The sequence below is a fragment of the Macaca nemestrina genome, chromosome 4, assembly GCF_043159975.1.
Source record: "Macaca nemestrina isolate mMacNem1 chromosome 4, mMacNem.hap1, whole genome shotgun sequence".
In the NCBI taxonomy this organism is placed as follows: domain Eukaryota; kingdom Metazoa; phylum Chordata; class Mammalia; order Primates; family Cercopithecidae; genus Macaca; species Macaca nemestrina.
In genome coordinates this window covers 159,112,422-159,136,642 of record NC_092128.1, presented here as the reverse complement: position 1 = coordinate 159,136,642, position 24,221 = coordinate 159,112,422, and the positions used below count along the sequence as shown (strand labels likewise).

General features: G+C 35.6%; 1 protein-coding gene across 28 annotated transcripts in view; it reads right to left on the bottom strand.

Moving 5' to 3' along the window:
• The window catches only part of LOC105483467 (uncharacterized), a 573,731-nt gene that overhangs the window by 223,237 nt on the left and 326,273 nt on the right, over nucleotides 1–24,221 (bottom strand). For 12 of the 28 annotated variants that reach the window (XR_011622692.1, XR_011622689.1, XR_011622700.1 and 9 more), the window contains one exon: nucleotides 24,144–24,215. The exons of 4 other annotated variants lie outside the window; for them this stretch is intronic. Coding sequence is in view for 1 of the 24 variants with exons in the window: in XM_071095499.1 (XP_070951600.1) it covers nucleotides 24,172–24,215 (44 nt within the window). In the remaining 23 variants the exon portion in view is untranslated. 12 more of the 28 variants (XR_011622698.1, XR_988333.3, XR_011622690.1 and 9 more) reach the window with 4 other exon arrangements.

Sequence of the window (24,221 nt, the reverse complement as noted above, 5' to 3'; positions counted from 1 at the left end):
AAAGCTGTCCTCAAAGCCCACTGTCTATCTTTCCAGTGTGTTGTTTATGTATGAACAGCAAGTTGTAATTAGTTGCTATAAAATATATACTTTTATTACTCTCCATCTTACTTTCTATTTTAGTTTTAAAACTGAAGTCCACAGAAAGCCCATATATTCCTCACATTTATCTAAACATTCAAATAAAACAGTTACTCCTTTCAAAATCTCTGCAAATGATAAAGTAGTTGATTATCACAGGAAAGAAAATGTTTTTGAAATACTTTCAGATATTTCCCCTTACAGACGTTGACCTCAGATGTTAGTGGGAGAAATGAAAAGAAAGGCACGATAGCTTGGTCTCATGATATTTTTAAACAAGAGATTATGCAATATTTCAATAATAGCAAAGCAGGGACAATTATAACTTTAGTAGATATTAGTTTTTTAAGCAAATGATAGTTCTCCAGATTTTCAAAGAATTAGTAAATCTTTAAAATAAAATAATCAAATATTTAGAATCACTCTATAAACACGTAAATTAGCACTAATTTATGCTGAATATTCAGTGCTTTAAATGAAGCAAATCCTCAGATTTGATGTGATCATTAACATTGATTCATGTATCGACTAACTCTCAGTAAGAAACTCAATAAATTTGTTTATAGAAAGTAATATGGAATAAGAACAAATGTAGAGCATGCTATCAGACTTTCCAACCTCGAGCTCAGAAGACATATATCTCAGGATATAGGCAAAAGCACAGGTTGACAAATACACACGAACACATAAACAAGAGAAAACTAAAATATTCTTACAGTTTTTTAAGGAAAAAATTTGGAGCATTAAAAAAGAGGTTCCTTTACTGATCTATTTGTCTTGACTTTGAGAGAAGAATTTATAGCAAGATAAATCATCATTGTTTAAACAGCTAACAGGTCAGGTGGCTTGTAAAATGAATGTTTAAGAAGGATATCAAACAGTAATATTTACTTTGTGATAATTTTAAAATTAAACCAATATAAAGTAAAAAAAATTGCAACAAGTGCAAATCAACACTTCTTTTATTTGAACAAGACTTAAAATCAGCTAACATGATTCTATTCAATATTAATTGTATATAAATCAAAGTAACGTTAAAAATTATTTGGTTATATAAGCTATAGTTGTATGTTGGCTGCTTGGAAATATGACATTTGTTCATCTAATAAAAGAGTGAAATATGGCAGTTAATTTTATGAGAAAAGCCTTACAAATGCATGACAAAGTATAATTACTGTTTTAATATTTCAGGTTTATTGTATTAATGAAATAACAAAGTATTATTATTACCAGTTTATATGAAAGGTATCGTCTTTTATTTTAGTGCATACTTTCTCCAAAACAACAAAGATTGGTGTCTTCATGTGCTTCTATATCTAGTTTTGTTACTGCAAATTCCAAATCATTCTGCCTATACTAGTTTTTTATGGCCGAGGTCACTGAAGTTGTGCCAAAAATTCAACAATGATGTTCAATCTAATGTAGCAATGCACTTAGCTTATTGCTGAATTTTAGACCCCTCAGAACAAAGCACTTCATTTAAATGATAAATGTTCACCTAAAATACCCTGTTGTAAACATTTCTCACATTTAAACAATTGTGGATAAAATACTGCGATGTTAAAGCTTTCTTTTCAATACCAAATAAAAGTTGATGTTTAATTATTTAATGTCTCTTTTAATTGGAGGGAAAGAAAGTATTTTATGTGCCTGTTGCATAATTAAAATAAACAAACAAAAAACCCTGTCACATTTAAAATGATAGAAGTCCATAATTTGAAATGACAACTACAAATGAATTTCACTTTTTCTGAAGAGTAAAAGAGATTCCACATTGTAAAATTTCATAGATTTTAATATTTCCAACATAAGTATGGGGGAAAAGATGAACGAAAAATCTTGTTCGAGCTATTCTTTATAAATTGAAGAAATTCAACAAAGATATTAAAATATTTTTCTTTTTACAAGCAATCGCATTTCCATATAGTATTTTTAAAATGTTAACTCAATGAAGGAAATGTAATCAGTGTTTTGCATTTATGATCCTAGGGAATATTAGCTAGTAATTCTGCTAAAAAAGCCTACATTATGGAAATAATTACAACTCATTGCCATAGAAAAAGAAAGTAAATTTTTAAGCTATTTCAGTAAGGAAGATAATCTAAATTGCCCTTAATACTTATTTGTTTCTACCTCAACTAAAAAATATTTGTCAGTAATCGTGTACAATTAAGTTTCTTCTGAACTCACAAACTAACATTTCTGTATACTTGAAAAGTTCTATATTTGATGGCATTTACTTTGCTATGGGCTCTAATTAGCCAAAAATACCCTATAATTTTCAGTTAAAACATTTCTTAGTAAATATTAGAAAAATAATCTATCAATTTCAAATGCTAAATACAACAGTTGATTCAAAATAATCAAAAAATAAAAACAGAAGATGTGTGTAAGAGCTAAAATTAAAATTAAAATTGAATTAAAAAATAACTTTTAACTGAGAATCATGCTGAACAAGAGAAGCTATCTTATTTTTCCTGCACCTGTTTCGTGATAATAAATGTGAAAATGTTTGGGTTTTAATCCAAGTTTTGAAACATTTACCTTTATTAACTTCTTTTATATAAATTACAAAGATTACATTAAATGAGAATTCAGCTGTAAACTCACATACAAAGAGAACTTATCTAGGTAAATTTATATTGATAACAATTTATAACTTCTACGGATTTTAATGTTGACTGGTATGAAAATTCAAAACACTCCATGTCTTGGTTAAACTAATAGCAAGGTATTTACAGTATCATAATTCAGTCCACAGGAAAGCAAATATAAATTGTATATTTACAAAAATGACCTGAAGGAAATCAGGAGACATTTTTTAATCCTAAAATTTACCTGAAATTAATATGATCTTTTCTATCACCAAAATTAGCAATATTCTATACGTAAAAGGGAGATAAATACAGAATAAACATGCCTATTAAGAAATCTCTTAATTAGGTCACTCTTAAAAAATAATATATCTGATTCCCATCAATATTTTAAAGAGAAATATGACTGTTTCTAGTAAAATAAAGTTGCACTCTGGATTACTACAGATTAACACACAAGGCATAATAGCATTTATGATAGTGATAATAAAATTTGTTTTAAAAAAATAGAGCAACTAATATTACACTTTTCTGCTTTTAATTATTCTGTAATGTACCCATGTTTAATGTCTAAAGATACTATTGAAAATGGCTATAGAAAAATCTGAGGTGTTAATATTTGATTACTATAGTATTTCATTGACATTCGTGAATTTAACTCTTAAAACACTAGAGTATAAAATTGGCTTACAGAACAAAATCAGTTATAGTAATATCAAAATTAATAATAGTTCCAGATATGGGATGTAAGTACCTTTGAGCTTCAAAATTTCTTTCATGAAAAATTATCTTTTTATTGCAAAACAGCAATTAAACACAATTACTTAATGCTATTCAGCCATGTCTATATACCAAGCATTTCTATTAAAACATTTGTTAGAAATAATATCAAGGTGTTAATAAGTTTTTAAAATTATATAACAAATGCTGACATTTTAAAAATCCCAAATGCTACATTTTAACATAGACAAAAACACTATTAAAACGTTAAGCTTAATTGCGCGCACAACGAAACTTCTAGAAAACTCCATTACTTACTGTTCACTGAGTATTACTTACAGAGACTAACAATTTTAAGATTTCATTTGTTATTTATCCTGCAGTATTTTGAAAAACCTTTTTTGCACTGTATACTTCTCAATAAGATGATCATACCTACTCTGGTCTGCTGAGAAAAACAAAAAATCAGTAAATCTTCTTTAAGACTGTGCTTGTTCCATCGTATCTTAGGTGGCAACAAGCAAGGAATTCATAATGATAAAAGCACCAATATGAGAAAAAAAATTTAATGCTTGTTTCATATTGACTGTATAAAGTCATTTTGACATGCCTATACAACTGGTTGTGGCAGCTTTCAGACATGATTCCAGATCAAAAAAAAAAAAAGAAAGAAAGAAAGAAATTGCTCCAGGTTCTTTAGAGAAAGCTTGCCGCTGGGAAGTTGATTTTGGCCAGGTGCCAAAATCATGTGCAAAGGGGCCTCATTACGGATTCATGGCAGCCTTCAGCACTAACAAAAAATGTGACCCAACAGGCTAAATCAGCGACTAAAATTAAAAAGTAAGAGACAAAGACAACTTACTTAATATTCCTTCCAAAGCAACATTAAACTTTTTTTGGTAATTAAACCCTTATTAGTATAATGCAGTGTTCCTCTGTCCTCAAATGATTGTACAATTACTCTTTAAAACTTGTCAATTTCCCTTCTAAATAACACTTTCTTTCTGTGGCAGTTTACAAAGATTTCGCTATATAATAAAACTCTATATCCACTGTAATCGGTTCAATAGAAGAAAACAAAATTGTAAAAATGCAGACGACAGTATTCCTTTAAGATTTAAACAAACAAACAAAAAATAAGCAAACAATCGTCAGTACATTTTGAACTTCTACAAAAGTGAACATGCACCCTCTAAACTCACACTGGTTGCGATGAAGCAGTCTCACTGCCCAATTTTCCCCAAAAAAAGTACATTTGATATCGGTCTTACCTAGATGTCTTCTGGCTTTTCTGCAGATCAAAAAGTTTCCTTCCTAAGCACACAGATATTCTTTCACAAACCATAAAGGCCCTTTTATGAATCCAGCACTGTAACAGGCTACCTTCCACACCACGTTGAGAGCCCAGTGTACAAGCTCTCAAGATAAAATACGTTGCTAATACACAATTAGTGGGAGAGGTTGTCTACTGGAGAATTTATCTTAACGAAAGGAGGAAAAAAAATAGAAGCTTTTTTTTTTTTTTTTTTTTTTAAATAGCAAAAAGGGTGCGGTCAGATGTTAGGTTTTGCCTGAGAAAAGGGTTCTACACTACACTAGTACCTAAACACTAGCAGAAGCTGCCTGGGAAGGGAGCCAATGGAAGGACTTTGTTTGACCCAGCTGCCAATCTCCCCTGAAGCCGTGCGCCAGACTAAACACTCACACTATTTTAACTCAAATCAGGCTACAGCAGCTGTTTGCTTTCCGGCTCTGAGCTCTGCACCCACCATGGCCTGTGCAGTTCACCCGCGAGCTTTGCTAGCTGCCTGGCTGAAATCTGTTCCGGGTTGGGATTTGTCATTGGGGAGCAAATATTAACCCTATTCCTCATGGTAAATCTGGACTGTTTGTTGTTCAGCATTTGGATCTGGTCATTGGGGTAATTTCTGATCTTTTAAATGAAGACTGATATTTTATATCATGGAGAAAGTTTGAGATTTGAAGGTAACAAGGATTCCTACGTTTCTTTGAAATTCGAATGTAAACTCTTCTGATGTGTTCCAATTAACACTAAAATAGCCCTTGTGTGTTCCTACAAAAACAAGGTCCCTAGAGTACACCCCTAAGAACAAAGATGGTACCCATTCACTCCAACCTAAAGCTCTTCCACTATAGCAAGATGGTTAAGTTGGCATCACAGAGTCGGAGAGACTCACGTGGTTGCAGGAGTTAGCACTGACTCCTCAATGCTCAGGAAAGTTTCTCCAAAAGCAACACCTAGGCACACAAGAAGTTTGCTTTCCTTGTGTGAAAAGGCATCAAGTGACCTAATTTACCATTCCTAAATTTCTAAGCTTATTTAGTTGTTAGACTAAGTGTAAAATTCACATTCTGAATTGTAAAACGTTATGCCCACAGGTAGTCTGAGGTTAAAAACAAACTAGAGAGAAGTTAGTTAGGGAATGTACAATTAAAGTCATAATCAAAATGATCTGATTGTAGGAGGGGGAAGAGATCCAATAATGAAGATTGATTGCACAGGAGATAGGAGCCAAACATTATGTATGTGGCAAAAAGAAACCAGAAAGTCATTCAACATGTGGAAGGGAGAAAGAAGCTCAGAAGAGTGTAATAACATGGACCATAACTGAGTTATTTTTACTCCTGACCAAATTCCTTCCTATTGGATGACGATGGTGAGAGAAGCCAGCACGTTTCTCTTTAGAGATTTTAGTTTCCATTGTTGCATCAGGCAAAAGGATATCTTTTAACGTAAGGCAAATAGACAGAATTTTTGTTTTTGTTTATTAATGTAACGAATTTTGATCTAGCTATGAGGGTTCACAGTGCAGTCAGAAGATGAACAAAAGTGAAATGTTCCTGAAATACACGAAAGGTGTGTCTTCAATTTTTTTTTTTTTTTTGTCAGAAAGTTGTTTCCTCTGCTTTAACAGGAGAGTTTATTTTGTTTCTATTCTTGCCCCAAATGATAGGTCTGTTTTCTTATTTTAGAAACTAGAGATCTAAATTACAAAAAACTGTAATTTTATAATAAAATGTTATTTCCTCAGATAGGAGGTAGAAAAGATGCCTATAGAGAGGCTGAACTATTAGGGTTTATAGGTGCACAAAAACTGAAAGGCCCAATTAATTAAAAATGCATGTCATGATAATATTGCATAGCAAATAGGGCTAGTATCCTTATTTTGAAAGTGATCTATATGTAAACTCAAAAGATTCCCATTGGATCTGGCTTCATATATAGCAGTGTATAGTTTGATGCTCAGAATTCTTATGGAATCAAATCAAATGCTGGGAAATGATTTCTTTTGTGCCCCCTTTTTTTTTCCAATGTAAGAAAATATTCAACTTGTTTCTCTGAATGGTCTATTACAATCTACAAATCACCCACCATCATACTGCTATATATATCTGCAGCAGCTATAGACTGGCAGTCCTATAGTAACATTTGTTGATCTCAGCAATCACTTCCTTACACTTCTTTTCTGTCTTTTCGTTAGACATCTCGTGCACAATAGTGGTTAATTCCTATCATGACTGTCACAGGGTGAACTGTCTCCCCACCAATTCAGATGCTGAAGTCCTTACTCCCAGCACCTCAAAATCTGACCGTATGTGGAGTTAGTGTCTTTAAAGGGGTAATTAAGTTAAAGGAGATCATTAGGATGGGCCGGATTCCAATGACTGGTGTCCTTATAAGAAGAGGAGGTTAAGACACAAAAACACAGAGAAGACCATGTGAAGACATGGGGAAAAGATACCCATTTGCAAAGCAAAGGATGAGGCTCAGAAAAACCAACCCTGCCAGCGCCTTGAGCTCAGACTTCTTGCCTCCAGAATCAGGAAAAAATAAATTCCTATTGTTTAATCCCTTCAGTCTATAGTTGTTATTTGTCGAAAACTAATACAATGCCTAAGTTAAAAGGAGTGAAAAATTGTCCTATCTACGACTGGAATACAATTCATTTCTATACTCAAGTGTTTCTATACTCAAGTGTTTGATTTTGTCCAAGACAGCATGGAATGTACAAAGGAATTGTAATTCATTCACATTTTCCAGAAAAGAGGAAAAACTGTGTGTAGACCAGAGTTTTATATAAAAGGAATAACAAGGTGCTGAAAATGAAGGAACATAAAATGCAGTTGCCACTTTTCCATGATACTTATTTTCATATTTTGAACAGGAAAACGGTGCTTAACTCATTTTGTAAATAATAAAATAGTATGTGCACAATTAATACATACAGGTTAAAAGTAATTGTGGAATAAATAGGTGCCTAACTTTTCCTTTGGGATACTCGAAAATGGTATGTGAAACTTTTGATTTTGAAAGGCAGTTCTGACACATGGACAACTCACATTCAAGTTCTGATGCTAGATAAAAACTTAATATCAAGAGTTGGAAGCAAAAAAAGCTAGTCTTTGTAAGTGGAGAGTGCCAATAACCTATGCAAAGGGAAGAGACCCTAAAGGAAAAAGGAAAAGAAAAGTGGCCTTATGATAAAGTCTGTCTAAAGGTAAATGAAGGAAGACTGAAGGTGTCAAAGATGAAAGAAATTAGAAGTTTAATCAAATATCTCCCCCCAAAAATCATCTTTGCCCATAAGCAAAGCAACAAACACCCCACTCACACGGTTGGAAGATGCAAGGTAGCTATGGGAAATACATTGGAGTAGGAGTATTTTGCTGCTTGTGGTGGGCAGGATTCTAAGATGGCCCCAAGCTTTCCACTCCTGTATACTTTGACTTCCCTAGTAGGTGGGGTAGAACCTGTGAATATGGTAAGATAGTCGCTTTGTTGTTAAGAGTCAATGATATTTCCATCTAAAATTAGTAGAGTGAGAAAGAAGAAAAGAAGCCAATTGCAAATGAATCCACTTGCCCAGAAGAGGTAAGGAATAGGTGACTGAAATTGCCATTGTGACAAGATACCATTGATACCATTTTACCTAGCCACAATTCCCACCCGATGCCACCTGAACGTGACTACTCATCTATTCTTCCTTTGGCTCACCCGGTCCTATCAAAAATTCTGTTTAATGCTGACCCTGTGTGGGGCATTGGGCTGTCATGTGGTATAAAAAACACAGCTTTTGATCTCGTGATGATAGTCTAGGAAGCAAACTGAAAGCAAAACAACCAGTTCTAAAGAAAATGGCACTGTGTTGAGCACATTAAAATGCTGAGGTGGTAATGTCCAGCGGTTTCCTAAATGTGATAGAATATTACAACAATATTAGTAATTATCACATATTCAAATAATTTCAATAAACAAATTATGGAGAAAGGAGCTATTATGAAAAATGCCATTTTTTGTCATCCTACAGCTATTATGATATCATTGTCTTAAAACAACTAAATATAATACTGGTTGCGTGAAACTACAATTGTTAGTCTCTTTTATGTTTTTATGAAAATATTTCCCCTCTACTTCTCATGCTAGTTGAGACCAAAAGGACTATTTATCTCTTGAAATTCTGACCTTTTAAAATAAAATCTGAGACATAATCTTTCTGCACAAAACCCCATTGTTACTCCAAAGTAAATTGCAAACCATGCTACAATGGCTTTCACTTTAAGCAAGATATGTTAATAATGACATGGTGTTTTGAACACTTATTTCTTTTTTTTTTTTTTTTTTTTTTTTTTGAGGCGGAGTCTCGCTCTTTCGCCTAGGCTGGAGTGCAGTGGCCGAATCTCGGCTCACTGCAAGCTCCGCCTCCCAGGTTTACGCCATTCTCCTGCCTCAGGCTCCTGAGCAGCTGGGACTACAGGTGCCCGCCACATCGCCCGGTTGTTTTTTGTATTTTTTTTTTTTTTTTTTTTTAGTAGAGACGGGGTTTCACCGTGTTAGCCAGGATGGTCTCGATCTCCTGACCTCGTGATCCGCCCATCTCGGCCTCCCATTGAACACCTATTTCTAATGAGAATAACCATCATACATTGAGAAACAATTTCAAGTACAGTTAAATTAAATTGAATGTGATCATGAAACAACCCAAACTATTATAAAGAAAATAAGCTTAAATGATTAAGTAAATATTCTGCACAACGGTCATATGGAAATAATTTTAAAAAATAATATGACACGTAATTGTTAAAATAGAATTTTTTTTTTAATTTAGCAAACAGAGATGCACACAGACACGTGCAAATGAACAAAAATATGGTGCATTGAAGTAATGGAGGGAAGATATCTATTCTTATTAATTTGACCAAAAGTTCAAAAATGATTTTGCATTCTCAGTATAATTTTTCATTCCATTTCCTAAGCCTATAAATCTGCTTTTTGAGGGCATCTCTGGAGGCACTTTTATATTTTATCAAATGTACTGTTTAGTTTCAGAAAGATTAAAAATAATCTTGACACACACGGAGAAATTGATGACATGAATAGCCATATATCTAAGACAAGTTGAGATAATAATTCATAATCTTTCCCCAAAGAAACCATTGGACCCAAATGATTTCACAGGTGAGTTCTACAAATATTTAAGGAAGAACCCATATCAGTTTCCCACAATCCCCTCCAAAACATAAAAGCAGAGGAACACTTTCTAACTCATTGAATGAGGCCAGCATTGCTCATAATGCCAAAATTACATAAATATATTAAAAGAAAGGAAATTTGTTCACCCTTATCTTTCATGGAGGTAGACATAAAATCCTTAATAAAACATTAGCCAGTATAATTTAGCAATGTATTGAAATAATTATACCTGAAGACCAAATGGTATTTATTTCATATATGCGAGGCTGGTTTAATATTTGAAAGTCAAAACAAAATATGACCATATCAATTGACACAGAAGATACAACATTTCACAAAATCCAACACTCAAGCAAGGATAAAAACTCTTAGCAAACTAAAAATAGAGGAGAACATCTTCAGATTGATGCAGAACATCTACAAAATAGCTACTAGCATCATACTTAACAGTGAGAAACTAGACACTTTCCCCTAGGACAGAGAAAAGACAAGGATGTTCCCTGTCACTACTCCTATTCAGCATCATACCAGCAGTCCTAGCTGATGAAATAAGACAAGAAAAGGAAATTAAAACACAAATATTGGAAAGGAATATATAAAACTGTCTAGTCACACCTGATATGTCTATATAGAAAATCCCAAAGAAATTACAAAAAATAAAGCGGATTTGGCAAGGTTTTAGGACACAAATTTAATACACAATAGTCAAATGCTTTCCCCTTTACCAGAAACAAATGCTTGAACTTTAAAAATATTATTTATAATAGAATCTAAACATTATGTACTTAGGTATAAATGTAACAGAATATATATGGCATGTATATGTGCAAAACTACAAAACACTGATAAAAAAGTTAAAGAAGATCTAAATAAATCTGTGTTCTTGTTCTGTCAGCTGGGAGGGTCTAGAAGCAATGACAGCACAGTGGAAGTACGCCTACCTAGAAACCAGATGTTAGTTTCTAACGCCATTCTCAAAGACACTAGGACTCCTTAGAGAAATGCTTGATTCTAGGACTTGACAAGAAAGATATAAGATGGACCTGGAGCATAGTGCCAAAAAGAAAGTAAGTGCTAAAAAATAAAATAAAAATAAACAATGGTGGGATATTAAAAAAAAAAGGCATATAAGTGACAACTGAAAGAAGTCCCAATGACTAATGCTGAAACAATTTAAACAACAAATAAAGTAGTATTGGACCATAACCCAAGTACAAAATAAATATCCATGAATCCACACTGATGGAAGTAAATGATTAGATAAATAAACAATACACATATAGAGCATAAACAGATATTCCATGCAGAAAATGGTATATGTATCTGTGTGTGTGTGTGTGTGTGTATATATATATATATATATTTTTTTTTTTTTTTTTTTTTTTTTTTTGAGATAGAGTTTCACTCTCACTGCCCAGGCTTGAGTGCAATGGTGCAATCTCAGCTCACTGCAACCTCTGCCTTCCAGGTTCAAGTGATTCCCCTGCCTCAGCCTTTCAAGTAGCTGGGAAGCTGGAATTACAGGCATGTGCTACCACGTTGGCTAATTTTTGTATTTTCAGTAGAGATGGTGTTTCACCATGTTGGTAAGACTGGTCTTGAACTCCTGACCTCAAGTGATCCACCCACCTATCTCTCCCAAAGTGTTGGGATTACAGGCATGAGCCACTGCACCCAGCACTATACACACACGCGCGCGCACACACACACACACACACACGCATATATATATTCTTAAAGAGGTAGAACGTAATTTTTCACTCATTCGTTAACTGGGGGCTGAGCGTAGTGACCTCTTTTCAAAAAGCACAAAAAGAGAGAGAAAGAAAATAATCGGCTTTACAGTGGGGAAATCTGATTAACACTTTCACAAGCTAGCTGATCAATGTCAGCGTCAATAATGATAAGTTATTTTGATAGTATTCATCTTTGATAATAGATGATGAGAATGGCAATTTATCTTTGTGGGATTCCTCTCAAAATGCATGACTCCAGTCTAAGCATAAGATAAATATCAGATAAATTCCATTTGAGGAATGTTATACAGAACAGTGACCAGTTAGCCTCAAAATTATAAAGGTCATTAGAAGCAAGAAATGTCTGTGAAACTATCACAACCAAAAATAGACTAAGGTGATATGACTACTAAATGGAATATGGTACCTCCACCCGTCGTTCCAGAACAGAAAAAGGGTGTTGGGGAAACACTGAGGAAATTTAAATGGAGTATAGACTTTGGTTTGTTACCAAGTATCAATTATGTTTCATTCATTGTGATAAATATATCACACTAATATGATAAATTTGAGAAACTGAGTGTGGGGAGATCTCTGTATTATCTTTTTAATAATTTTGTAAATATAAAATTGTACTAAAATTAAAAGTTAATTAAAAGATACACGAGCAAATTGTTTTAACCAGAAAAAAATGATTAAATGCTTCATGCATATGTTACAGAAATATTTTCTCAGGTATGGAAGTAATGTCCAAAAAGCAATTTCTGAGAAATATGCATTAAATAGTAAAACTACTCCCTTAGTTTCCATGACATTGTTTCTCCTGTTTCGTTTGTCTCTTATATCTGATTTTCCTTTCAATTCTTTTAAATCTCATTGACTCTTATGTATAGGCTGTTTGATGACCTCCAAATCTTCAGCACATGCACCAGTATAGTGCTCTGACCTTATTTCTTTTTTTTTTTTTTTTTTTTTGAGACGGAGTCTCGCTCTGTCGCCCAGGCTGGAGTGCAGTGGCGCGATCTCAGCTCACTGCAAGCTCCGCCTCCCGGGTTCCCGCCATTCTCCTGCCTCAGCCTCCCGAGTAGCTGGGACTACAGGCGCTGCCACCTCGCCTGGCTAGTTTTTTTGTAATTTTTTTAGTAGAGACGGGGTTTCACCATGTTAGCCAGGATGGTCTCGATCTTCTGACCTCGTGATCCACTCGTCTCGGCCTCCCAAAGTGCTGGGATTACAGGCTTGAGCCACCGCGCCCGGCCGCTCTTACCTTATTTCTAAACGTCCACAGGCACCCACCTCCATTCATAAAACCAAAGTCTGTTTTTTCCTACTAATCTTCCCCTATTGTATTTAACAGCCAATCATTCTCCATGCATAACGAGTCAGAAGAGATCCTAAGACACCTCCACACTTTCCCAATAAAACACTGGGACAAGTGGAGAAATGCGGAACACAAATATGTCATCAAAAAGTTCCTGACTGAAGAAAAAAACAACTCAAATTAACTTTTTGGTTAAAACTTGAAAATAGTAATAACATGTATTAAAATGCAGAGTAGGTCTCTCAAGAAAAGATCATTGAGGGCCAACAGAATCCCATTTCCATCTGGCCAGATCATTCTCCGCAATATTCCACACACCATAAACATATTAAGTTGTAAATTTATAACCTTCAGAAGAAGTCTGAAATACTCAATAGTGGGAACAAAAAGCCCATTGCAGTTCTGAAGTGTCGAGTCTGTCTTTACGAGTCCCCTGTGAATCACAGTATATGGAATGTTGATGAGGTTTTAGAGTTAAAATCTTAAGTCCATTAAAAAACCTAATTCTTACCTTTTGGAGCAAAGGTCTAAAATACAATGAATTTTGGTTTACAAGGAAAACCAGTATGATAAAAAAAAACTGAACAGAAACACAAGGATAAACCCACAACTTTCAGTGGTCCTTTTGAAGAAAGCGATACCTCTAATCTTACGAATATCACTGTGATTAAATGTAAAGACAGCAGATATCAAAAATGAGTACTGCCATGAGGGACTTCAGCCAAAGTGTAAAGTATGCTGTTTGTCTTGGAAATGTCCCACTTCTTAGCAAATTCTCTCAATCTTTGCCCAGGCATCCAGTACCCTCATGCTTCCCTCTGGCTATCCCAGGCTCTCCCAACTCACTGAACACCCACATTCCCTCTTCCTCACCAGCAAGAGCCTTGTGCTTTCAAACCAAACTTCCTGTCAGTTCCACTTTTCAATCAAAACTCCAATTTCCTCAGAGTGGCTGATTTGGCAGTCACCAAGCAAAACCCTAATCTCATAATCTGATTAAATCAATTCAAAGTAAGTTGTGAATGGCTAATAGCCTAAATTTCTGAGAGAAGCTGAATATTTGACAATCTAATTTGTAGAATATACAAAGGAGATGTATTAACTGGAAACCTGAGTGCCCTCTGTTAATACTCAAAATTCTTCCATTACTTCTTTCTTTTCTTCCTCTCTTTCTTTTGTTTTCTTCTCTTCCTTTCTTTTCTTCTCTTCCTTTCTTTTCGTCTCTTCCTTCCTTCCCTCCTCCCTCCTTCTTTCTTTCCCTTTCTTTCTCTTTCTTTCTTTCTCTTTTTCTTTCTGCCTTTCTTTTTTCCTTTTCTTTCCTTTATCTCCTCCCTCCCTTCCTCCTTTTTTTCTTTCTTCCTTCTTTCCTTCTTTTTTTCTTTCCTTCCTTCCCTCCTTTTTTTCTTTCCCTCCAGTTTTTCTAGACTCTCAAAATTCTCTTTTGCTAGTCACTTATTAAAATCTGTAATGAGAAAAAAAATAGACTAATATTTAGGTTTATCTTTCCTATTTCTTGTAATAACCTGTCACCAACTTAAAATGTGAACAGTGCCTTTGGAAGTATCACAATGAGCTACTACTTTTCTTTTTTTAATTCAAACACTTAACCTGCCACAAATAGCAACTATTGATTTGCATGTCTTTCCTAGAAATGTTAGCCATCCTTTGTAAGTAGTTACTGCTATTTGCATCAGGTCATCAATGCAAATCACAGCAATATATCTCATATATTCATTTTTACTAATTATTCCAACATATTTGTTAATAATAAATAATACCATGACTTATGTCTTTCTATGAAATAATCAAAATAGTCTATCTTTATTACATATTTTTCTGTGCCAGGTGCTGCTCTAAGTACTTTGACTGAAATAATTCATCCTCAAAATGAAATTATAAATTGGTAATTTTTATATACTTCCTTTTAACATATTTGGAAACTAAGATTTGGAGAAGCTAAGAAACTTCCCACAAATTACACAACAGCTAAATTGTATTTAAAACCCACCGCATGAGTCTATAAAAAATGTGTACTGTCTACTCCTCCAGGAATATATATGTATGCATGCTAAAATAAGTTATATATGAGTATTGAAACTATCAGAAGCTCACTCTCAGTTGAAGGTGTGAAATCAGAAAGTGGGAGTTAGACTAATGTTAATAGATGAGGTTGCCTAGAAAACATTATAAGGGTTTCTTGGATACACCTGGAACAAGGTGAATGGGATATGATAGCCAGGAGGATCAACAAGAAGTAAAGTTACGTCCAGGTCATTTCATCTAAGGAGTAGGTGAGAGTAGAGGTACAGACTTTACAGTCAGGCTTTGCCAGGCTTGTGAATGACAGTCCTGGTGGCAAAATGGTGAACTGAACTGACTAGATAAGGGTGACCGGAAGTACTGTCCCCAGAAATCCTAACAGCAAGTGAAAGAGAAGATCAGTCAACCTAATCACTGAGAAATAGCAAGAGAAAAATATAACAGACATTCTTATCAGAAAAAAAACTTTTATGTAATCCAATAATATAGTCTAATAATATAGTATAATGTTATTTCATGTATTTATATTGAATACATTAGGAACTTCCAATAGACATTGTTAAGCAGAATACCACCAACTAACAGACTATGCACAGGAAACATTTGAACACTTGTTCAATAAATACCATAGCGAACTGTGTGAAAAGGTAATACCTTCTTGAGGTTTAAAAAATCTAGTCATACAGAAGCATACAAAGCATAAAATAAAGATGCCTTCCTTTCCAAAATGATAGTATTCTGTTCCCCTGATGTAACTACTAGACTGAGTGTGTTTTCAGGAAATATGCATTGTATGAAAAATACAAAATTACTTGTACTTTTTTTTTGTAACTTTTATTTTATTTATTTATTTTTGAGACGGAGGTCTTGCCCTGTCGACCAGGCTGGAGTGAAGTGGTGTGATCTTGGTTAACTGCAACCTCCACCTCCCGGGTTCAAGTCATTAGAGACAGGGTTTCACCATGTTGGCCAGGCTGGCCTTGAACTCCTGATCCCAAGTGATCTGCCCATCTTGGTCCCCCAAAGTGTTAGGATTACAGGCGTGGGCCACCGCGCCTATACTATTTTTATTTTTTAGAAATTTATTTATTTATTTATTTATTTAGTTAGTTAGTTAGTAAAGACAATGGTCTCACTATATTTCTCAGGCTGGTCTCAAACTCCTGGCCTCAAGCTATCCTCCTGTCTCGGCTTCCCAAAGAGGTAGGATTATAGCCTTGAGCCACCATGGCCGGCCCTCACTTGTAAAACAGATTAAATTATATTTTATATTTGTGACTTTAATTTGATTGATATTGTTGGCCTTATAAGAAAGGAAATCTTACTGCATATATTGTATTGTAACTTGATTTACTTACATTCTTAATATGATGTGTGTGTGTGTGTGTGTGTGTGTATATAATTTGTAATTAGGGACCTAAGTTCTTCCTCATTATCACTCCTGTTTAATATTCCAAAAATTCAAGCTGTATCTGGTGTGTTTAATCATGGGAATATTTTATATTTGTTTTCTATTATCTGGCAAAAATAAGATACCAAGGACTTAAAAAGATTTCTTTATCCAATTAGTTGTCTTACATTTCACATTACTGTACATTTGGGGGTGAGGGTAAAAAAGCAGATCTAAAGCCAAATGGCAGAGTTTAAAATACCCTGCAGACCATAGTTAAGTATGTAAAAGTTTAATAAACTTAAATTTCCAGTTACTCCGGCCAAAAGTTTATGTTCAAGAAATATTAACTGACCATCTTAAAAGTAAATCCTAGATGTTGGGGTAGGTGGTTAGGCAAGGCATTCCTCTGAGAATTATAAGGAAAAATGAAACTTGCTGAAGGAGTCAGAGTGAATAGGGTCATCCATGCAACAGCAGCTATATTTTCATCTCTTTCCACTTATCCCCCTTGGCACTAAAGAAATTCAGTACAAAGAAATGTTGCAGCTGGGGAGAAGAGACAAGCATCTGGTTAAGAAATAACCCCATGGCTCAGGACAACTTTTGGCCTTCTATGTTGATCTTATTAAGTTTCACCTCTTTTTTCTGGAAAAGAAATTCACTAAGAGAAGAAAAAATATTACAATACTTCTGGCACCATGAGTAAAGCTAATGGGCTTCAGACGTCTTTTAGCTGGGGAACATATTTACTATCAAATAAAGACATAAGCTAGCATGGGAAGCATTCTTGGGCTGTCAGAAAGCAGTATAAGCTCCTTGTGATCTTGTGATTTTTAATAACATATACAACTAACCCTTGAAGAACACAGCCTTGAACTGTGAAGGCTCACTGTTATGCGGATTTTTTTCAATAGATACATTCGAATTTTTTTTGAAATTTGTGACAATTTGAAAAAACTCACAGTGTAGCATAGAAATTTTGGAAAAATTAAGAAAAGATTAGATATGTCATGAAATGCATAAAATATATGTAAATACTGCTCTTTTTATCGTTTATTACTATAAAACATATACGAAGCTATAATAAAAAGTTAAAATTTACTAAACTGTACAAACACACTTACAAAGATATTTGCAGTCCAGAGAAATGTAAACAAACATAAAGATGCTGTATTATATAATAACTGCATAAAATTAACAGTCATATATGCTGTACTATTTTAATAATTGTATAGCCATCTTTTGTTGCCAATTCATGTTGAAAGTATCAAGCATGCATTTAAAGTGCCATGTGAAGCTAATCATCTTCAAGGGATCAGTTCTTTTCTCCAGTAAAATATGTTACATAGTAAACAGTGATCTCTTGCAGTTTTTATGTATTTTTCATGTTAGTGCAATATTGTAAACCTTAAATAAACCTTAAGTAACAGCAATATTGTAAACCTTAAATAAACCTTCATATGGGTCCATATGAAGTGCTATCAGTGTTACTGAAAGTGCTCCCAAGAAACAGAAAGAAGTCACCACATTACAAGAAAAAGTTGAATTGTTTGATACATATCATAGATTGAGGTCTGCAGTTGCAGTTGCCCCACATTTCAAGATAAATGAATCCAGCTTAACAACCACTGCAGAAAAAGAAAAAGAAATTCATGAAGCTATAGCTGCAATTACACCAGCCCTTTCTGCAAAATACCTTTTTATATCGTATGGAACGTGCGTCTTTTATGTGGTTTTAAGATTGCTGTGAGAAAGACATACTTATAGACACTAATATGATTTGAGAAAAAATGAAATCATTATTTGGCAACTTAAAGCAAAAGGAAGATGAAGGAGGTAAAACTAGAAATTTAATACCAGCAAAGGATGGCTTGATAATTTCACAATGAGATGTTGCTTGAAATTGTCAAGATGGCAGAAAAAGACTGGGTGCCGTGGCTCACGCCTGTAATCCCAGCACTTTGGGACGCCAAGACGGGCAGATTACCTGAGGTCGGGAGGTCAAGACCAGCCTGGCCAACATGGTAAAACCCCATATCTGCTAAAAATACAAAAATTAGCCAGGCGTGGTGGTACATGCCTGTAGTCCCAGCTACTCAGGAGGCTGAGGCAGGAGAATTGCTTGAACCCGGAAGGCAGAGGTTGCAGTGAGCCGAGATCATGCCACTGCACTCCAGCCCCGGTGACAGAGTCCATGCCAAAAGAAAAAAAGAAAAAATAACAGAAGAATAAGCAGCTTCTGCTGACCAAGAAGCAGTAAATGAGTTTCCAGACACCACTAAGAAAATCAATGAGGAGAAAGGTTTTCTGCCTGAACTGGTTTTTAATGCAGACAAAAGTGCCCAATTGTCAGGTTAAAAAAAAGCCACAAAGGACATTTTTTCTTTTTTTAGTAAGGAAGAGAAGCAAGCAAGCACCAGAATTTAAGGCAGGAAGGCACAGGCCAACTCTACTGTTTTGTGCAAATGCAGTCTGGCTTATGATTAGGACTGCCCTTGTCCGTAAAGCTGCTAACCCGCAAGCCTTGAGGGTAAAAGACGAACACCAGCTGCCAGTCTTTTGGTTATACAACAAGAACGCCTGGACAACAAGAACTCTTTCACTTTTTCTGGATTAGTTCTATCAGTGCTTTGACCCTGAATCAGAAATTACCTTGCCAGTAAAGTGCCTTTAAAGTTCTTATGATATTGGGCAATGCCACCAGCCACCCAGAACCCCATGAGTTCAACACTGATGGCGCAGAAGTGGCCTACCTGCCCCCAAACATCACATCTCGAATTCAGCCTCTAGACAAAGGAGTCATAGGCAACTTTAAAGCTCATTATGCATGGTAATTTATGGAAAAGATTGTCAGTTCTATGGAAGAGAACCCCAATAGAACATCATGAAAGTCTGGAAGAATTACACCATTGAAGATGCCATTGTTGCTACAGAAAAAGCTGTGAAAGCTATCAAGCCTTCAACAATAAATTCCTACTGGAAAAACTGTGTCTAGATGTTGTGTATGACCTTATAGGACTTACGACAGAGACAATCCAACGAATCATGAAAGAGATAATGGATATGGTAAAAATGATGTGTTGGAGGAGGGTTCAAGATATGAATCTTGGAGAATCTTGGAGTTAATAGACAGCACACAAGAGGAATTGATGGAAGGAAACTTGATGGAGGTAAGTGGTTCCAAACCAGTACCAGGTGATGAGGAAGAAGATGTAGAAGTAATGCCAGAAAACAAACTGACATTAGACAATTCGGCAGAGGGGTTTCGAGTCATTTTGACTTATTTTATGACATAAATTATTTTGTGATATGGGCACAAAAATTAAAGAAAATGGTGGAAGAGTTTTTACCATATAGAAACATTTTTAGAGAAATTAAAAAACAATTGAACATAAGTTGGGAGGTATTTTCATAACCCAAGTGTACCTGCCTCTCTTGCCTCCCTTTCTACCTCCTCCACCTCTTCTACCTCAGTCAACTGAGACAGTAGGACCAACCCCTTTTCTTCCTCCCCCTCCTCAGTCTACTCAATGTGAAGATGAGGAAGATGAAGAGCTTTATGATGATCCTCTTCCACTTAATAAATAGTAGATATACTTTTTCTTCTTTATAGTTTTAATAACATTTTTCTCTCTAGCTTACTTTATTGTGAGAATACAGTATATAATACATATACATAAAATACCTGTTAATTGACTGCTTATGTTATCAGTAAGGCTTCCAGTCAACAGTAGGCTATTAATTAAGCTTTTGGGGGGTCAACATTTCTAAGTGGATTTTTTACTGTACCACCCCTAGCCCCTGCATTGTTCCATGGTCACTTATATATATATTTGGTCTTCATCCTTGTTTCCTGATATATAGCTCTTATAACTTTTGGAATTTCTAGAGTCATAGGAGCATCTAGTATACAAATAAGATGACTGGGGGCTGGTCACAGGACAAACCAAGGCATGATTAGAGGGTTTGGATTTTTGCCCACCCCTACAGCTTTAGGGGAGAGAATAAAGGCTGGAGGTTAAGTTGATCACTAGTGGCAGATAATTCAATCAATCGTGACTATATAATGAGGCTTCCATGAAACATGAAAACCTAGAAGGACTGGGTTCAGAGCTTCCAGATAGCTGAACAAGTGGAGGTTCCTGGGGGGGTGACACACCTAAAGAGGGCATGGAAGCTCTGCACCAGTTTTGTTGTTGTTGTTGTTGTTTTTGTTTTGTTTTGAGATAGACTCTCACTCCAAGCTGGAGTGCAGTAGCATGATCTCGGCTCACTGCAACCTCTGACTCCCAGGTTCAAGCAATTTTTGTGCCTCAGCCTCCCAAGTAGCTGGGATCACAGGTATGGCCACGCCCAGCCTGCACCTGTTCTTCAATGCTGTCCCCTCTACGTCTCTTCCATTTGTCTGATCACTGATATGTAACCTTGGTAATATTCTTTATAATAAACCGGTAAACATAAGCATTTCCCTGACATCTATGAGCTGCTCTAGCAAATTAAACTCAAAAAGAAGATCAGCTGGGTGTGATGGCTCACACCTCTAATCCCAGCACTTTGGGAGGCCAAGGCAGACGGATCACCTGAGGTCAGGAGTTTGAGACCAGCCTGGCCAACATGTTGAAATCCCATCTCTACTAAAAATACAAAAATTAGCCAGGAGTGGTGATGTATGCCTGTAACCCCAGCTACTCAGGAGGCTTAGGCAGGAGAATCGCTTGAACCCAGGAGGTGGAGGTTGCAGTGAGCCAAGACTGTGAATTGTACTCCAGCCTAAGTGACAAGAGCGAAACTCTGTCTCAAAAAAAAAAAAACAAAAAACAAAATAAAAAACAATGTCCAGGCACGCTGGCTCACGCCTGTAATCTCAGCACTTTGGGAGGCCTAGGCAGGCGGATCATGAGGTCAGGAGTTGGAGACCAGCCTGGCCAACATGGTGAAATCCTGTCTCTACCAAAAAAAAAAATTAGCCAGGCGTGGTGGCGGGCCCTTGTAATCCCAGTTACTTGGGAGGCTGAGGCAGTAGAATTGCTTGAAACTGGAAGGCAGAGGTTGCAGTGAGCCAAGATCATGCCACTGCACTCCAGCCTGGGCAAAAGAGCGAAACTCCATCTCAAAAAAAAAAAAAAAGTAAAAAAGAAGACCGTGGGAACCCTGATTTATAGACAGTTGGTCAGAAGTATGGGTTCTACTACTTGTGACTGGTAGCTGAAGTAGTGTGTGGGGGCCCTCAACCTGTGGGACCAGAAACTATATTGAGGTTGATAGAGTCAGAATTGAATAGAATTCGAGGACACCCAGCTGGTGTCCACTGCAGAATTAATTGCTGGAAAATTGCTTAGTGTGTGTGGGGAAAAAAATCCACACACATTTGGTCACAGAAGTGTTCTGTGTTGTGAGAGTATAGCAGGAGAATCCGAGTTTGTTTTCTTCTATATCCTTACACTCCTCTTTTCCCCCACCAAAGAAATAGTCAAAACATCTAGAGTATGTCTTTATAACTAGCATATCTAATGAAAAAGAAAAATATTGGTGATCAGTTGGTGTAGACATGGGCTGGAGAATCTTTGTTAATAGAGTTGGATGAAGATAAAATATGTTGCAGTAATACTAAAGAATAAGTATCTTCATGAGTATAAACAGAGGTAGGAGGCAATGCATTGGCATTAGCAGCGAGAGACATATTATGTAGGAGACAAGGCAAATAATTTCCAGGTAAGTAAAGAAAAATTATGATTGGGTCAGAACTGGTTTTTCTATTTATAATTTTGATAAAAAGCAACCAACAAACAAACAAACAAAAAATAACCTGGAGGTAACAGAGATCAATATTCAGATAACAAAGCCAGTATCATGGGAATACTTATAAAATAATAGATATCTTTAAAAAATAGACATTTAGCCACAGGTTAACTAAGAGCCTATTTTAGGAGTTTGTAAAATGACTACAGAACAAACATGAATAAAATTTTATGTTTTTTTATTTGCAAAAATAACTATGCAAATTTGTTTTAGGTTTCAGAGAATGACAAAAGGGAAAGTAGGAACCAAACTCTTTTGAAATGTTTTTATTTCTCTAAAAAAATCATTAAAATGAGTCAGAAGCATACAAATTTTACAGTCAACACAATCTGGAGTATTCTTGATAATAAAATACAAACAAACTCCACAATTCTTTCAAAATCTTCATTTTAATCACATCTATTCTAAATTTGTAAAACCATTTTAGACAACTTTTTCTGTCATCACTGTCGTTGAACAATTAATAAAAACCCACTGATGGTCTCCACAGGAAAAAAATATATAAACACAATGTATTGCATATAATTTCAGAGCGATCACTTATTGTTTTGTATAAAACTTACTCTTTGATCCAAATTTAAGGGCTTCTAGTGTAGAAGAATGTTTCTAACTAAATAAAGTAGGACCTACAAATGGCTTTTGAAATTTGACTACTACAGAAAAAATGGTAGTTTGTGCCTGGATGACACTGTAAACACATAGACTTTTCTTGGGCCCTTGATGCGGGGGGGATGGTAGTGGGAGGGGTGGAGAACACAGCTAGCAAGGTGTCTGCATTCATGTGCCAGAAAGGTCTCTGGAACTCTCTGCTCTTGTTTTTTCTTTACTCTCTCAACTCTCTTACTACTCATTCTCTGGGAGGCCCTGAATAGCACAAGAAGTAAAAAGGAGACTTACCTAATACATATATTCCTAATATACTCACTGTAGTAAACACAGCAAGAAAAGAAAATAACCTAACACGTTAAAGATTCTTACAAACTACATAAAACGAACTTACTTTTGTAAACAAATGAAAAGCCCTGTAAATATCAGGATATATTTATTTAACTGTTGCATATATGTGTTGAATAGTCTGAATAACCTAAAGTAATAGCCACGTTTTAAGACACTGTAAATTCCCAGCTTGCTATTAAAACCAATATTATAATCCTAAATGTCATCTTAAGAAGCTCCATGGTTGTAGGATCACAAACATGTATGTTCTAATTGTCAGGCCTCAGAGCCTAAGCTAAGCCATCATATCCCCTGTGACCTGAACATCTACATCCGGATGGCCTGAAGCAACTAAAGATCCACAAAAGAAGTGAAAATAGCCAGGCAGGCCCTGCCTTAACTGATGACATTCCACCACTGTGACCTGTTCCTGCCCCACCCTAACTGATCAGCTGACCTTATGACAATATACCCTCCAGCCCTTGCGTTAATGGACTTTGTGATATTCCCCGGCCCTTAAGAAGGTACTTTGTAATATTCTCCCTGCCCTTGAGAATGTACTTTGTAAGATCCACCCCCTGCCCACAAAAAATTGCCCCTAACTCCACCGCCTATCCCAAACCTGTAAGAACTAATGACAATCCCACCACCCTTTGCTGACTCTCTTTTCAGACTCAGCCCACCTGCGCCCAGGTGATTAAAAAGCTTTATTGCTCACACAAAGCCTGTTTGGTGGTCTCTTCACACGGACGTGCATGACGCTAATCATATAATCAAACTTAATTTTCCCTAATGAAAAATTAGAGTAAAATCAGCCATGAGTGATAGCCAAGTATCTTTTACACCAAGTTTATCAAAATAAGCTTTTAGGAGTGGAACAATTTTGATCAACTGTTTTAATATTTCAGAACTGCTTGCAACAGCGGCTACCATAAGTATGCATTTTTTTATGCATGCAACTTACAAGTGATTACTACCCAATGGAGCACTACAAATGTGGTCACATGGGTCTATTTTGCAAGTCACTTACCATATTGTGTATTCCATTCTCTTCTTGTTCAAATCTTGACATTGAGAGTTCTCTTCATCTCAGCAAGAGCTCCTGAAA